The sequence below is a fragment of the Hippocampus bargibanti genome, linkage group LG01 (genome assembly GCF_051943395.1).
Source record: "Hippocampus bargibanti isolate YZ-2025 linkage group LG01, ASM5194339v1, whole genome shotgun sequence".
NCBI classification, from domain to species: Eukaryota; Metazoa; Chordata; class Actinopteri; order Syngnathiformes; family Syngnathidae; genus Hippocampus; species Hippocampus bargibanti.
Window position 1 is genome coordinate 28,814,284 of NC_142734.1, and position 17,408 is coordinate 28,831,691.

The 17,408-nt window shown below is 41.3% G+C and overlaps 1 protein-coding gene and 1 long non-coding RNA gene across 4 annotated transcripts in view; one reads left to right on the top strand and one right to left on the bottom strand.

Annotated features, from left to right (window-relative positions):
- The window catches only part of LOC148903776 (bone morphogenetic protein receptor type-2-like), a 29,287-nt gene that overhangs the window by 8,589 nt on the left and 3,290 nt on the right, over positions 1-17,408 (bottom strand). For all 3 annotated transcript variants that reach the window (XM_089008499.1, XM_089008490.1, XM_089008506.1), the window contains exons 2-7: positions 6,129-6,314; positions 4,645-4,824; positions 3,438-3,545; positions 3,198-3,289; positions 2,277-2,507; positions 1,126-1,240 (exon numbers count right to left, since the gene is read on the bottom strand). In XM_089008499.1, coding sequence (XP_088864625.1) covers positions 1,126-1,240; positions 2,277-2,507; positions 3,198-3,289; positions 3,438-3,545; positions 4,645-4,824; positions 6,129-6,314 — 912 coding nt within the window. The remainder of the gene's footprint in view (positions 1-1,125; positions 1,241-2,276; positions 2,508-3,197; positions 3,290-3,437; positions 3,546-4,644; positions 4,825-6,128; positions 6,315-17,408) is intronic.
- Positions 13,165-15,429, top strand: LOC148903777 (uncharacterized). The gene is made up of 3 exons (XR_016115737.1): positions 13,165-13,250; positions 13,631-13,699; positions 15,272-15,429. It is a non-coding gene; the product is annotated as an uncharacterized LOC148903777 (long non-coding RNA).

A 17,408-nucleotide genomic window follows, 5' to 3' on the forward strand; every position in this document is an offset into this window, starting at 1 on the left:
TATCAAGAGAGGTCATTCTTTCCTTTTTGGACTCTTCTTCGCTTGTCACTCTCTCATTCACCTGCCCTTTCACTTCCTTGCACGCTGTTTGTAAGCATTGCTAACTGCTGCGACGACCCCTTCATTGATTGAGAAATCAATTCTGCATTAGAAGAATGATGTCAGTAAGCCTCAGGAATATTCATATCAGCTCACTCTGTGTCTTTGCAATTTTGTATGACTTGGATGCGAGTGAGACGCCATTCTATAAATAGGCTTGGCCCAAGTGTGGGTGGAGTTTGTCCAAATGCAGTGACGCAAAGTGCTCCAAGACCCAAAGAGAGTTCTCCCGCGCTGGCTGTAACGTGGCTCAAGTTCTTGGCTGGAAGACGGGGAATCCAAATAATTCCAACAAAACTGACTAAAAATAAACAACAAATGAATACATACATAAATACATACAATATTTTCCAGTATATAAGGCGCACCGGAGTATAAGGTGCTCCTCCAATGAATGGTGTATTTTCAATCTTTTTTGATACATAAGGTGCACCGGACTATAAGGCGCACCTTCACTAAATGAAAAATGTTTTCCAAATATAATACATAAATATATAAAAGTTTTTTAATATAACCACATTATAAGGCACTACAGTAGAGGCTGGGGTTACGCACTACTTCTTCTACGAGGGGGAAATGGAATTGGTGGCTGGTGACAGTAGTTGTGAGACCTGTTGTAGCTCAATATTACTTCACATATAAGGCGCAGCAGATTATAAGGCGCTGGGTCATCTTTTGAAGAAAATGAAGACTTTTGGGTGCACCTTATACACTGGAAAATCCGGTACATAAATGCATACATAAATAAAACACGGTGTTCTACTGCGTTAGCTTTAATGTGGCTAAGGCTCTTGGCTGGTAGATGGGGAATCCAAATAATTACAACATACATACATACACAAATGAATAGAGAAATAATAAAAAAATACATGATATACACAAACAAATAAAATTTAAAAAAGTTTTTGTGTGTGGCTTTTTTAAATGTTATTTGATTCATACACTGTATAATTGTATAATAATTCAATCATAAATAAAAGAATATTAAATCATAATATATATATATATATATATATGCCAGCTCACCTCCTTTGAAGAGTTCAGTGTGCAGGTAGGCCAATCCGCGAGTGACAGAATGAGCGAGTCGACAGCTGTTGACCCAGTCGCTGGTCTTAACGCTCAGGTAGCGACTCAGAGAGCCCTAGGGAAGGAAACGGGAGGTAGGGGGCAAGAAAGAGAGGCACCGCCGTGAGATGTGAAGGTGATGAGGCAGCAAAGTCACATCAATCGTCAGCATCGCTCGTTTGACAAAAATGAGGAGTGACGTGTGTGGAGGGATAATGCTGAGTCTTTGTCGCTTCACAATATTGCTCGACAAAGTAAAAGTGACATGCTGAATTCATCGGGTCACGTAAAGCACATCCAGGTATAAGACGTACTCGCTTTGCTCTGTGTCTTCATAGCAAAAGGCAAATATTCAATTGACGTATTTTGCGCCTCTATAAGGCGTACGTACCTTCAATGAATGTCTGATTTCAAAACTGTTTTTAACGTAGGATCAAGCGCGTAGAATAGAACCTACAATTGCGTTATGCATCCACGACATCACAGGTGTCAAAGTCAAGGCCCTGGGGCTAAATCTGGCCTGCCACATCATTTTATTCGGCCCACGCAAGCAAATCAAATTCGTGAAATTCCATGATGCTTGCTAAAGTCCGGACCAAAATTTCAATTTGTCCCATGTAAGCCACAATAACAGTCATTATTTTTTACTACAAATTTGAAAACTAGTTCTTTATTAATTTGTTGTGCGTTCTGTATGTAATATGTGGAGGGGATTAAACATTCTAATGGCATCCCCAAACTCATAACAGCCCCCGAGTGTAAACCGTAACTCCAACGTGGCTCACGGCAAAAAAATTGGTTGACACCCATCCACTAGATGGAGCTATGCTAAAGAGAATACAATAGAGTACATTACAATACAATCCAAATTTATTCATGTGGAGCTTTTGCAATTGCTTCAGCTGTAACAAAGCCCTTTCCATTTAAACATTTCAAATACTTCATCTATGAGGTGGGAATATTGATCCATATATAAGGTGTGTCGTATTATGAGGCGTCGGGTTGCGTTTAGAGAAAATGGAATGCTTTTAGGTGTGACTTCAAGAGCAGAAAATAAGGAAGATTGGATGTGTATGTCAATCCAATTGCCAAAAGGAGTCATTTCAACGCACGTGCGGGTAGTAATCCATGACCAGCAGGTACTCCGTGCGCCCTTCGGGGCCAGTCCGCTCATCAGCAGCCACAAAGCAGGCGATGTTGTCGTGCTCAAGTAGCGGCAGTCGGTAGATGGAACATTCGTTGAGGAAGTTCTGTCGGTTGTTGGCGGTGAAAACCTTGACGGCGACAGGCCGTTCGTCGAGGGAGCCGCAATAGACGGTGCCGTATCGACCACGGCCAATCAGCTGCGGCGAGAGAAAACGGAAAGAAAATAAGAAAAAAAGAATAATTCTCACTCGGTTGACAGAACATAAATGATTACAATTGTAAGCAAATTGTCCATTTGTGAAGTTGACCGCAAGAATAATTCTCGGAATTCTGATGCATGAATTTTTTACATGATTGAAATCTAAAAATGGCTCGACATATTGGTGTTTGGTCAGTTTTGCAATGTTTTATATCATCAAGATTGTAAATCAATTACATTTTTTCATGGAAACACTGACAGGAATCCTTCCGGTCGAGAAAACCGCAACCATGAAAAAATAATTAAGAAACGAAGAAACTAAAAAAACTAAACAAATAAATACATACATAAACAAACAACCACATAAAAAAACTAAATACATAAAAGAAAAACATACATAGATAAATAAAAAAATAGCTTCGGGAAAGCTCTCAGAAAGCCATGATTGAACCTACAACCTCTGCACTGTGAGGTCGATGCGCTACCTACTGGACCACCGGGCTGCCTTTTTTAAAAATGTATTTAGTTATTTATTTGAGATGAGCCTTGTCTTGAAAACAGGCACGCTGAATTCGGCCTCTGTGTTTTTGTGAGTGAGCGGTGGAATCGAATGGTTAGAGCGTGATTCATAAGTGGTATCGTTTCTGTGGAAGAAAGACAAAAAAACCATTTTATTTCAAGAGCAGACCTCAAGCAGTTTGAGATTATCCAGGTCCAAAGAGCTCTCAGAGCCAGCAGCTTCCATCATGTTCAGATTGTGAAGACCTTGCTTACTGTTTCCTGTTTAGAAAAAAAACATATGGACAGAAAGTCATTCCAATAATATCCTCTCCGATCCGTTTGATTACGACCCCATCAAATCATTTAACAAATTTAGCGAGTGAATTCGGTCTGTTGTTGCTCTCAGCGCGGTGCCATGGAAACTCACCGCGCATCATGCGGTAACCAAAGAAAGCAGCTACCGCAACCACGGCCAGAACAGAGACGGTTGCCAGGGCGATGATTATTGTCTCTTCGTAGCGCAGAGTGTGGGGGGCTGTAAGCATAAGCATAAAGAATAAGCGTGTGTATGTAGCAAATACGAGGGCAAACAGTCACAAAATCAGCACTTAGTTCTGTCGCAGATCACAGTACAAGATGACAAAGACGAGCAGGCCTCATCCGGATTGACTTTGCGATACGCGGAGAAAGTATCCATTGCTGAAACAAATCCGCAAATATCACCTTGAGAGGGAAAACAGTCATAAAAAGCCTAATTTGAAACCTCGGTGGCCAAGATGAACCAATGTACCAAGATGAACTAATGTACCTCGTACGACAACATCTGTGAGACAGTGTCTATACTCTGTATACCATCAAATCTCAGGGAAAAAAAATACATTTAGAGTGTACATCCAAAACGTCCCTCAATGTTTTTATGCAGACCATGTAATCCATTTGCTATGTTTCAATACGCTAATACAAGTGACTGACCGCATATGATGTCTAGAAAGGTTTTGGCCCCAGACAGCTTCCTATTTTGACAGCGGCCTAAATGGTGGCAAGAGAACTGCCAGACAGATCGGCAATCATGAAAGCAAGCACGAACAACGGCTTGCAATTAAAATATAACTCGGGGATGGGGTATTCAATCCAATTTACTGAAACCATCATTTCCTTCTTTATGACTTCCTCCCGTGTTTGTCTCGTCACCTGTCTGCTAACAGAATGGTCATCAACCCACCAGCAGACAGACTGATAACACAGACGCCTTGCATTCTGAGGAATGTGGAGTGGCAACCTGAATGGTAGTGCGTGTGTGTGTCTGAATGTGTGTTCCGCCACCTGCGCCTACATAGAGAACACACACACACACACACTCAGTGCATTTTATTCATGCTAAACCTTGAGGAAAGAACAATTGACAGTACACCCGCTTGCTTTGCTTGACAACGTTCCAGAGAGTGACGCAGGATGATGACTTCTTAACGATCGCTGCAGATCCTGAAATACTGTTCTTGCGAGGCACATTATAGAAAACGTGTATTCATTTCAACCTGTGCAAAAGGGGAATTCAACATTGACCCGAAATTTAGTAAAACGGTGTCCATGGACGGTGCGTGTGCATTTGTGTGTTTGTGAGCATGCACACATACAGATGGGCTGCGCAGTGGTAGGGCTGGGAGGCGAGAAGTCCTCAGTGAAGTTGACATTGCACATGTCACTGCCGCAACAGCAGAAGTGGTACGTCCCGTTCTGGGTCTGAGGCGATAGGTTATTCACCACACAGCGGTCGTCGCGACATCCTTGGTGGTCGCCAAGATGTGTCCAACAGCCTGGATGAGGTGGACGATAGCACACATATAACAAAGCAAATGAAGATTTAGTTTTGAAAGGCGCTTATAAATTTATTATTCTGATTATGATGATGATGATGATTATTATATCTATGTTGAATAAGTTATTTTTATTTGTTCGTTTGACATTGTTCATTAAAGCAAACTCCATAACTGATGACTGACTCGGGAGCACAGCGTTAGCTCAACGACCTGACGCTCATTGCTAACTGAATTGTATGGTGTAAGTACTGTAGCGCCGGGCTTGCCTCGAGTTCAGACTCTGGGCATGTATGTGACTTGAACGCATAGCTAAATGTTAACGCAAACGCGACCAGTCCAGTGAAGCTTCTGGGGACAATCTTGGCACGTCAATTATCATCAGAATCTTAGATTCTCAGTTTTGCCAGTCACATTGTTTTGCGTACCATCTTCAAAAGAAGAAAGTCCAAGATGGTGTCCGAGTAGGCAGCCATAAGCAAGTGCTCTCACGAGGCTTGCTTTTTTTATGTTTGTTTTTTCTGTTTTGTCACTGTGTTTTCTTTTGTCACTGTGTTGTTGTGCATTGTGTGGAACGGATACGGATTGTTTTTTCAGCATGTTGGGCCACAACATTCATCAAGGAGAAGACTCTGCTGAGCGGTTGTGCCTTTTCGGCAGCACAAATATGCCAGCTCCGTTTTTGATTGGGAAGAATGGTGGTGCCATTTGAGTGCCATCGCACGACACCTCTGGGGCGACAGGGCTTTTTTTGGCACCTGTAATGGCAGCATTTTCACAAGCCCGCTTTGTTCTGCGGAAAGGTTGGTGCTATTGGACAGTCTGCGGCTCGATTGAAGGCTTCGAATTTAAGCAGATTTACGTGGGACAGGAGATGTGAGACAGTCTCTTTTTGTCAATGGATGCTACAGCTTCGTGTTTGCTTTCAAAATTTATCTTGTAGCAGATCTGCACATTACACCAAGACGTCCCTGATCCACTGGTGAAAGGAGGCCCTGATCCTCTCCGCTTTCATCTAGAACTACTTGTGGCTTTGCAGCCTTTACAGCAGCTCCTGTATTTTATTTTGGCTGTTGTGAAATGTAGATTTCTCCACTGTGATACAAATAAAGGTCTGTTTAATGTAATGTAATGTAATGTAATCTGATCTAATCTAATCTAATCTAATCTAAATCTCAGATTCTGAGTTTTGCTAGTGTTCTGCATACCATGCTAATTTTGAGGCAATATTACTCATTTGCCCAATTTCATAGAGTGCATATCTCAGAGCTATCGTTACAACTGAATAACGTGCGATGTCCTACCTTGTTTGACCAGACGGACTTCACCCGGCGGACTTTTCTCCCACAAGCCGAAGCAGTGACTGCCCTTGGCACATCGGATGGTGGTATTCTCCGGTGAGACTCGGCCCTCGCCCCCCGCCACTCGCTCCACCTCCAATTGTTGCTGCTGGTCTGTGAAGGCACACTCTCGCTCTTCGCCCTGTGCCGCTACGCAAAGACAAGAGGATGCGGACTTGAGTATTCATCGGATCCTAAAGTGTGGTGCTTTTACTCAACATATACAGTAAGAGACCGAGGAGTGTTGAGACGAACGATGGGAAAACGAACCTTCATGAAGCACTTCTGATTTTTTTGGGGGTGATTCCTCCAGATGGTGCTCTCGGTTCATGGTGCTCTTGGTTTAAATATGAAGGTAAATCAAAGAAAATGTTTTAAAAATCCACTGCATCAAGGGTGCCATTTAGAGGAGTTAAAAACCATCACAAGTGCTTCATGAAGCTTCAATTGCCCACTCTTTCACTCAAATTCCTCCACTTTGTTTGGCAAATATAAACAACACCGCGAGCGCTGGATGCTTTTTTTTAAATTGTAGTATATTGTCAAATTACCATTATTTTATTTTGGTTTGTTTTCTTCATTTGGCTCACCTCTAGTTCAGCCCCATCCAAAAGTGCTTTGAAATCTACAGCGTACCCCAAAGACAAAACTGTTCACTTGCTGATGTGCATTTTTAGCAGAGCCAAAGTGATGGCCAAAGGCAAGATCTTGAACCAGAGACAGTGTGCGGCTTTGCGTACAGTATACGGATAATCTGAGATAAGAAACATGATATAGTATATTGTATGTCCTATAAACATATCCCCCCTTTCCTCTGTTTCGGGTGGAGGGGACTGACGCTTGATATGGCGTCAAGTGTGGAAGTGTTTTTCCCAAGGTCAAGCTAGCCTGAGTGTGTTGCAAGCAGAGTGGGGGACAGGCTTTTCTCTTATGTCCCATCTAAAGTCGACCTGTGTTTCGTGCTTCTTTTGTAGGTGCTTATTTATTCAGTTTTTACAAATGGGAAAAAATGCTCATAACCCTTCAATCAATGTTTTCCACGAAAAATAATAACAAAATCCAACAAAAACCCCTGGTAAAACCAAACCCTAAATATTAAATGGGAGGTGTGAAAGAATATGAATACTGTATTTTCTACACTAAAAGGCGTATTTTGCAGTCGAAATATTACTGTAATGAGCATACAGAAGGCAGACCGGATTTCAAGGTACGCTGTGAGCTTTTCAGAAAATGGAAGGTTTTAGGTTGCCTTTTAGAACGGAAAATGGGGGAAGTAATGGTACACTAAACTCATCCAATTTTGCAGGTCTGCATGTGGACCGACGTTCATTGGCTTGATCGCCATTGTTTCTGGCAATGTCATTGTCATGCCACAAAGCACTTTTACCACAATTCTTTGTTTTTGTTTCGTTTATGATGAAAACTGCCTGGAGTTTGATTCCCAAACGACCGCAACAGTCCACAAATTTTCTTACAAGCCTCAAGTCCTTGTACGACAAATACTTTCTTCCATGAACATTTCCTTGACTCTGCATGAAAATTACTGGAAATGTACTGCTGGAGGGTGTGGCGGCGGACATCAGGATACATGTTGCGATGGAGGAAATATATTGGGACAATAGAAGGAAGTGTGCAGCCAAGTGACCAGTGACAACACCCGAGGCGGTAAAATAAACAGACTAACCTCGATGGCTACTGGAGGTCAGATGGGAATCTATAAGTATCAACTAGCTCTCTCCTGTCTTTACTTCAATGTCAATAAATGAAATGAATTGCCTGTCCAGCCATAACTGGAAACGCGCTGGACAGTACTCTTATCCATGGTTGGAAATAAACGGCTTCGCATCACCCTTTGCGGGGTCAAAATTCACAAAACTGCATACGGGTTGCCAAATGTTACAGAAATCCGAGAATGCCAAAGGTTTCTTTCCACTTCGGCATGCGGTCTAAAGTATAAAGAATGTCAATGGGCCAGTTCCACGTTTAGTTGGCTTTTATACCTGCGCATTGTTTTGAAAATGTGCTGCGGTTTTACTCCAAGTAAAGTGGAGGGTGGGGTGAGGGTGGGGGAGTTGCTATGGTGTATATGGGCTGGAAGACTACAGGACGTAGTTTCCTCTGCATTTTAGGGCTAATTCCAGGAGCTGCTTTTACTTTGCAAAACAAGGAATCAAAGTGAGGGGTGGTGGTGGTGGGCGGGTATTTCCAGCCTTTAGTATCTCCTTTGAAGAAACAATAAAAATACAGCGTGCCAAATAGCCCACTCAGCATTTGTAGGGCAAATGCAGAATTTTGGAGTAAGCAAGAAGGTTCCACTGGATAACCACTCGGTACCATGGCAAATAGTGCATCACATGCACGTATATAACACGCATGTAAAAATAAAACAAAAAAGAAGCCCTAAGCCATGCTTAAATAAAACATAGAGGGAATAATCTGGGCTCCACCAGTGGCTGTGACAAGTCTTAATTCCTATGCAATTTTAACAACGAGAGCACATTAGGAAACTGAGTGTCTGCATTTTTTTCTAATGATGGGAAAATGATGGTACGGATATTAGATTATCCTCCCAGTCTTTTCAGCACGGACACCGGACAATCAGATAATATTGGGAGAAAATGCTGAATACATTTTCAATTTTAAAAAGGGGCATTGGATAGTTTCTCACGGCACACCTGACGATCTCTCACGGCACACAGTGGTTGAAAATCACTGATCTAGAGGAGTCAAAACATATCACAAGTGCTTTATGAGGCTTCACTTTCCAATCACTAGTTATTCCTTAAACTACGCTTGACTGAGGTTGATTCTTTAACAAAATTCTTTCTATCACGCAGGAACATTTCCGGTTGGATTCCAATCACACTGCAATTGGCGGTGGCAGACCCTGTTCCTGCTACTGGTTCTGTTTCGCAGAGCTTGAGTTCTGTTCTGCCTTCAACGCTGTCCTGCATAGTGGGTTAGAGTGTGCAGGCAAACCCAATGAAGCGTGACACATGAGAGAGGGGTCGAGCTCTCTTTGCGAGCTTGCTCATTGGACGATGGCTGGCACTTAGTGGTTACCCATGGCCCAGATATTTGTTAATACCAACCCCCACCCCTCCATCCGCTTCACCATCAATCCCTGACTCTAGCCCAATATCCCGCCTCCTCAGGACTGGCCCTCGGTGCTCTCACCCTCCCCCTAAAAAAAACCTTTTCCGCTCAGCCTCATTGCTGAAAAACAACCGATCTAATCTGACTCGACTGCCACGGCCCATAGGAGACTTGCAAGACACTGCGGTTAGCCAAACGCATCAAAATTGGTATAGCAAATGTCAGAAATCATATCCGAGGGATTTGTTCAGATTCCAACTCAATGAACTGCGGGTTGTGTTCACTCATCAATGATCTTTTGAGTGGGGGTGTTGGTGGTTGGGCTCTATGTTGATGATTGGAAGCTAGAGAGAATTAGAGAAGTAATCCAAACCTGTGCTTGTGTCTCTCATGCATGTTGTACTACCGACACCACGGGTCAATAACATGGTGCTCGAGGGCACCGGGTAGCCCCCTAGGTCCACGTGAGTAGTCGATGGGCCCACTGTACAGAGGGCTTGACAATCATGGGTCATTGTGATTTACTCAGAACCTAGTAACCCACTCTCTCTTTATTTAGTTAGATAGATAGCTAGCACGAGATAGTTAACTCGCTGGCTAGGCAGACAGAGATAATTAGGTAGCTACCTCTATAAACTCTATAAATACATTTCAGTGGAGAAATACCCTATTTTAGGCTATTCATTTTCCCACTTGGGATCGAAGTTTCCATTCATGCGGAAAGTCAAGCTATTTATCAACTCTAATCTACCTGCTACAGCTGTTGTTTGGGTGCATTCTCGTTGCTGAGGTGAGATGGGTTGGATTCGGGGCCTCGGCTGACACCCCCCAATATCGCGAGCTTGTGTAAGGACATGAGGGATAAAGCGGGGGCAAGTCTGTTCTTAATCTGTGCCATCTGTTGCGTAACGACTCCCTCCCCCTAAAAGCACCAGTGCGACTCAGTCTGTGTCTGTCTGGGTTTGACAGAGTGATGCTAATCCCAGAGTCTACACTGCCCTCAAATCAGAGGGCCACAATGACTGACCACAATGGTTTTGTACCACAACCTGGCTTCTATCACTAACCACCCCCAGCCCCCTTCCACAGCCACCATGGGTTCCCTTACTTTCCCAAATATGTGATGAAAACAGATGACTGACGTGCTGTGCTGTAGTGGTGTTACACAACAACAGGGGACAGGGGATAATCTCCGATGATTTATGAACACAGTGCATGGTGATTGCCACTGAGTGTACTCCAAAAGAAAATGTCGGGTGAGCCATACTCGGGTGCAGTTTTTAGGGCGTATGGTGAAATAATCATATTTAAAATTGGTTAAAAAAAAGCAGATTTGTATATTTATCATTTTTATCCTTGAACACGTTACATCATAAGGACAAAGTTAATGACATTCAACCTTGCATCGACAAAGAAATATTTCGTTGATTTTTGCATATTTATCTCTGTCATCAAGTTAAACCACTATTGAAAGAAAAGGTTTTGTAAAATAATCAAAGGATTCTGTAACTCATATCTTTGCTATTGTACACTTTAATGGAAAACCCCCAAAAATGTTTACATTCATTGTGCGCATAAACAGATCCTCCCGAAAAGACAGAAAGGACTTCTTGATTTTTTTTGCGCAATTTTCACTTGCAAAGTTAGCACATCAATGTATTTAACCACGAAATGTCATAGTTTTTCTTTTGACCGCTGTTGAACAATTTAATTTTTATTGAAACTATCAAAAATGACGGCAACATTCGAGGTGTCAAACTTTTGTTGTTCTGGAGTTTCATGCAAAACTCCATTTCACTCCCATTTTAAGGGTGAAAAAGTGAGCGATTGTGCTACACTGCAAATTACGACCACACTCCCAATCTTTTTTAATCACCACCTCTTGTAACTGTTAAAATCAAACATCATCATCTTTAGTGGTGAATTTTGTAGCTTTCTCAAGTCATGCGGTCGAATTTTGTGATTGAGTGATAAAAAGATAAGATCAGATAAGAAAATCTTTACTTCCCTCATCATGGAGAAATTCGCAAAAGGCAGCGTAGATTCAAGAAATCTAATTGTTTTTCTTCATCTCACATCAGCACAATAATTTTATGTTGGACAATAGGAATAACAACGGATATGTCAACAGTCAAGTAACATTGAGAAGTTGCAAGTTTGCGAGGAAGCTGAAACCAAAGCTCAAGTTAAAACTAGCCTCATCTGACAAAATAAAACGAAACCAATCTGTTTACGGTTTATTCCAACGTGGTTACCTGAAACCAAAAAATGAGACGATGCAAATACAAATGACCCGAACCGCTTAATCTCACGAGGGTCTCGAGCGTGCAAAGTAAACACAAAAACAAACCGTGCACAAACACAAAAATTGTTATTGCTACACCAAATCCGAGGGGCCGGTGAAAAAGAGAGCCAAAAACAAACATTTGGCATGGCAAATGTAACCTAGATGATGATTTCAAAATTTCCTGCTTGATTTGAAGCAGACAATCAAATTAAGCGTGAGCAACTCAGCTATACGTCTCCGACCGCAACCCGTGCCGTGACGAATATGCCATTCTTCAAAAGCCAGCTGTTAAAAAAAAAAAAAAAAAAAATCAGCCTCGGGTCCTTCTTGTGATACAGTATCAGTAATCACGTTTCAATATGAACCACTTGAAGCGTAATCCTAGAAATTTAGAACAGGGGAAGAGAATGGCCGTGGTTTTGTAACCCCTCTCATCAAGTTCACATGATCGCCACATGCCGCAATAACGAAAACATCTTTGAAAGACAAAAATCAAGCCTGAGATTTTACCTCATTTTGAAATCTTAATGTAATGGGATTAACCCTGATGTGGTCACTTGCTTTCAATCTTCACTTGAGCACGCAAAAAAAAATAAAAAAATAAAAAAAAATAAAATAAAGACATGCACGATTGAAGATAATCAGAGATTTGGCCACCCCAAAAACGCCCGCTTTTTGCCCCGACAAAGTCGTTCGTTGTTTGAGCAGTGTGTTTGGATCATAAAAGGGATTTCCCGACAGCTTGACGCCACCATGTTTTCCAACGGAAGATTCGCGAGCCCGTCTTTGGGTGCTCAAGGCAAAATGTTTTATCCACAAAATTTCGCAGAATAGTTCGGCTTGCATGGTTGTACAGAGCCCCAGACATGACATAGCAAAATAAAAATAAGAATAAAATGGGGACAGTTAACTATTATGTACGCACGAGGAAGTACTTTGTGGGCACAAACTACTCCCAATACTTTCACCCTATAACGTTCACATTTCAACGTTCCAATTTCCACATAATTTGTTTTCCCACCAAATCGTGATAAGGAAAAACTAGGGATGGGCAAGTGAAGCTTCATGAAGCCCTTGTGGTAGTTTTTGACTCCTCTAGATGGCACTCTTGGTTTAAAGATGCAGTGGAATTTTAAGACATTTCCTTTGCACCAACTTTCATATTTAGACCCAGAGCACCATTTGGAGGAGTCAAAAAAAGATCACAAGTGCTTCATGAAGCTTCAGTTCCCATCTAAAGTATTCGCTGCAATGAAACGTGGGATGCCATCTCTTGCCGCGACATTGCTAATAAACAAAATGCACATCACTGAATGCTTTTCGGTGCGCCTTATAGTAAAATTCAGTACTACAAAGCACAAAATATTGAATGTTTAACACAATTTCTGAGTCTGTATCTTTCATAAACTAATCGCAAGGCAGGGTACAAATAAAAATGAGTTTTATTCACACACCATTGGCTCTTTTGACAACGAATGATCTTCGCTTTGCCTTTACTCAACGACGTTAGTGTTATTCCCTTATGACGTGCGAGGGGAAGTCGTCATGGCAAAGCACATCAAAACACTTCCCCCTTTTGCTTGGGTAATTTTCTGTTCAGTCGACTTGTTTTACAGCACCCTTCCTCCTATGCTCTCATCGTAAATCAGAGCCGACAGGATCCCATGACAAGTCGCTTTTGGCGCCGCTCTTGAACTTCTCCGGTAAATTTTGTAACATTGAAACCCGTGCGTGTGGAAACCCCAAAAATCATGGCACTCGTCACGGGGGTAAAAACGCCTTCCAGGTTTGGTTCTCTTGCGGGGTTGAAAAGGCAAATATTTCAAAATTCAAATACATTCAAAAATGCGCTGGAGCGTTTCATTTGACAAACGCTATACGGTTGTTAGAAAATTAACATCCATGGAAAATTATCTCAGACAACCCGCGCAGATTTGTATCAGTTGCCATTTATACAAGGGCGGATTTCTTTGTAAGCGTTGTGCGCAGGAGGAAAACCCGTGATGACACACCAGTAGTGATTGCCGTTAAAAAGAAGGATGCTTTGCATTTTGTAACCGCATTTGAATTTTTTTCCCTCCAGAATCACATACTGATGAGCTTCCGGCCAGGTGGTCTTGGAGCCATGTCAGCATTGTAGCCCTCCTCGAACGTAAGCACAGATAAGAAAACAACGAACGAGCAAGTGAAACTTATACCATGCCCTGGAAAGTTTTTTTATGTTTCCGAACAATGCAGTATTTGATGAAGACAAAAACACGATTTTTCACCACGAATGCCAGAAGGAGTGAAATGATCACGTGTTTGTATTTCATATCAATGAGTACTCGGAAATGTACATACACATCTCAAGGAAAGATGAGTCTAAAAATATTGCTACGGATTAAAAGAGTCAAGCGGAAACCTTGACTCCCTCAAAGTAATGGGATTCGACCTTTAACATGCATTTTTGTTATGGTTTCATTTTGAATGCTATTTGCAACTGTTTGATATTTTCCGGCGAGCCTGTAATTGCACTCCACAGCTGTAACTCAGTTGAGGGTTGACTTTTGAGTGATTTTAATCAACTTTTGGTTCATATATGGTTTGAGATCAACCTTCACGTTGCATTTTGTGTCTTGACTGCTTCAGCCATATATTTTATACCATGTCAACAAATGTTTCTTATGCTTCAAATTGTTGTGACATTTTCACGCTTTGTAACTTGGTGGAACAGAGCAAATATGTATCATGCGTCATCAACGCTAAATCTTAAATTTGAAGGCAATGGCAGCAGGCTCCTGGGAGTGGCGGCCAGCCAAATTTGGACCTCTAGTCTTAGAATGGGTCTTATAATGTATTGTATGAAGAAAAATAAATAAATACAAAATTACCAATGAAGGTGCACCTCATAATTCAGGGCGCCTATTAATGTGGAAAATATGGTAATTAAAATAAAATAGCCATCCAACTTTTTTACTCTCAGTCACAAGCGAATAATTAAGGAGGCTAAGAAATATACATTCAAAGCTACACGGAAATAAAATTATAATCACCCTGACATTATGAGAGAAAGCAAAACTAAATAAGATAAAATAAATAAATAAATGAATACATTAATAGATAAATAAATATGCAATTTTGGGGGATGAAGGGTGGAAAGGCACATGGGCCTGATGGTTTACCAATCGAGGTATGGAAGTGTCTAAGAGAGGTGGCAGTAGTGTTCCTGACGGGTTGTTCAACAAGATTTTCGACGGTGAGCAGATGCCTGAAGAATGGAGACGAAGTGTACTCGTGCCCATTTTTTAAGAACAAGGGAGATGTGCAGAGTTGTAGTAACTACAGTAACTACAGAGGAATAAAGTTGATGAGCCTAGACTAAGAGCAGAAGTGAACATTTGTGAGCAGCAGTATGGCTTCATGCCAAAAAAAAAAAAAGAGTACGACAGTGTTTGCTTTAAGAATGCTGATAGAGAAGTACAGAGAAGGTTAGAATGAATTGCAATGTGTAGATCTGTTTAGTTAGTATTGTAGATCTGGAGAAAAGCGTATGACAGGGTGCTCAAAGAAAGGAAAAGAAGATAAATAAATATGCAAATGAATAAATGAAATATACAAATAAAATCAATAAATACATTAATAAATAAAATGATGAAACATCATCATCAGCGAACCTTTAAAAACAACAATTAGTATCTGCATCATTGGCATTTTATGAACCTAATATTAATATTTTCTACAGATAATGACAACAGTCGGAAAAAATGGAGGTGACTCGTTTCACCCAAGGTGGTCGTTTCCCGATTGCAATGGAAGCCATTATTCATCTACATTTGACCAGATGACGTCACGCAACAACAAAGGTGAAGCAAAGGTACAACGTTTCAGAGAAGTGACTATTCAAAGAGACCCTTCATTGTTCTGACATCACTAGAAACACGTACAACAAGTTTTGTGAAAATCAAAAATCCGCTTGGTTCAAACCGCCGTCTGATTTAGTATGAAACAACCCTCGAAGGGGAAACAGAAGCATAGCCAAAACATGCTGGGTGCTATAACCCAAATATTGAATCTAAAAACAAACTACTTTTCGATACGGGCATGGCTCGTGTCATGGTTTATCAATCCAATCCAGTATTATCGCAATGCTGCCAAGGGAAATCGATGAAAAGGTTTCTTCAGCCGTCCTCTGTACTTCTTTGAAGGTGTCGGACGTTTCGCTTCGCATCCAAGAAACTTCGTCAGCAAACTAAAGTCTTACTGGGCGGAAACTACCAGTAAGACTTTAGTTTGCTGACGAAGTTTCTTGGTTGAGAAGCGAAACGTCCGACACCTTCAAACAAGTACAGATGACGGCTGAAGAAACCTTTTCATCGATGGACCACTCCTGTACGACTGAGGGAAGGGAAAATAGAAATATGCACAAGATTTGTTTGATTGAAAAATAACGCATGGATGGATACAAGAGCAGAAATTATTTCTAAGGGAATAATTAGCGACAAAACGGCGACAACCGAATTGAGTTTCCAAACACGCCAAGGACAAATGCGTCAAGAAGAGAATATACTGAGTAGGTACGAAAATGATAACCACACTCGCCAACAACTGGATGATATCGTTTCCACTTTTGTCCTCAGCACGACTCGTGAAAATAAATAAACAAACAAATAAATGAACAAACAAAGGCTGGTTTCTGGATATATTCTCAAGGGATGTAGTATTCCCGATAATGCTAATTTGAAACTATTTTACTCATCGTTTGAATGGCGATTCCAGCGATTGATATTTTCGGAGCAAAATAACAACGAAATGCATAATCATATACTGATGACATAACAATAGTTATTTTCCAGTAGAACTGTTGTTTTTTCCTTTCGACAGCAGACACTTTAATGACTTTGTCGCAGTCACTCGTGTAAATTGGTATATGGGACGTTTTTTAAACATCAAATCCGATTGACAGTCTACAGTACAGGTGTCAAACTCATGGCCTGGGGGGGGGCAGATCTGGCCTGCCATATCATTTTATATGGCCTGCAAAAGCAAATCAAACATGTTAATTTCTACGACTGATGGGAAAATGAAGCTTCGTGAAGCACTTGGGATATTTCTTGACTCATTAGGATGGTGCTCTAGGTTTAAATATGAAGGTCAGTGCAAAGGAAATGTCTTAAAATCCACTGCATCTTTAAACGAAGAATGCCATCGCAAGACAAAAACTATCACAAGTGTTTCATGAAGCTTCACTTGCTCATCACAAACCAATCATAACAGTCACTTAAAAAAATCGTTGAATCTACAAGTCTTAATGGCAGTCATGGGTGGAAAACGGTCAGTTCAACGTGGCCCGCGACAAGAATGAGTTTGACACTACTGTTGATTCCCTCTGAGTTCAATCAGACATCAATCTAAGACAACCTGTTCACAACTTCAACGTACAATCAAAACATTGCTTTTCTTCTCTACGTCCGCCGACATCACAGATTTTGACCGACACAATTAACCAGACCCAGAAAATATCGAGCAAATAACAGGCAACAATGTTGACATGGTAACGGCTAACACAGACCCAAATATCTCCAACTTGTGTTAAACAACACAGACTTCATCCTCGAACCGAAATTGACGCAAAGTCTGCCGATCCATATCCTAATTTGGTCCCAAACCGTGACTGCTACAAGGTGCCCATCTTTAAAACTCCTTTTAAAAGTCATTTTAATAATTGGCTTTTGACTCCGCGTGAGACTTTTATTCCCCAGCTTTCAACTGTCTTTGTTATTAATTTGTTGTTTTATTGTATGTTGTAGTAATTATTTTGGCTCCATGTCCAGCACTTTGTATACAACAATGGTTGTTTTGAAAGTTGTTTCGAAATACAG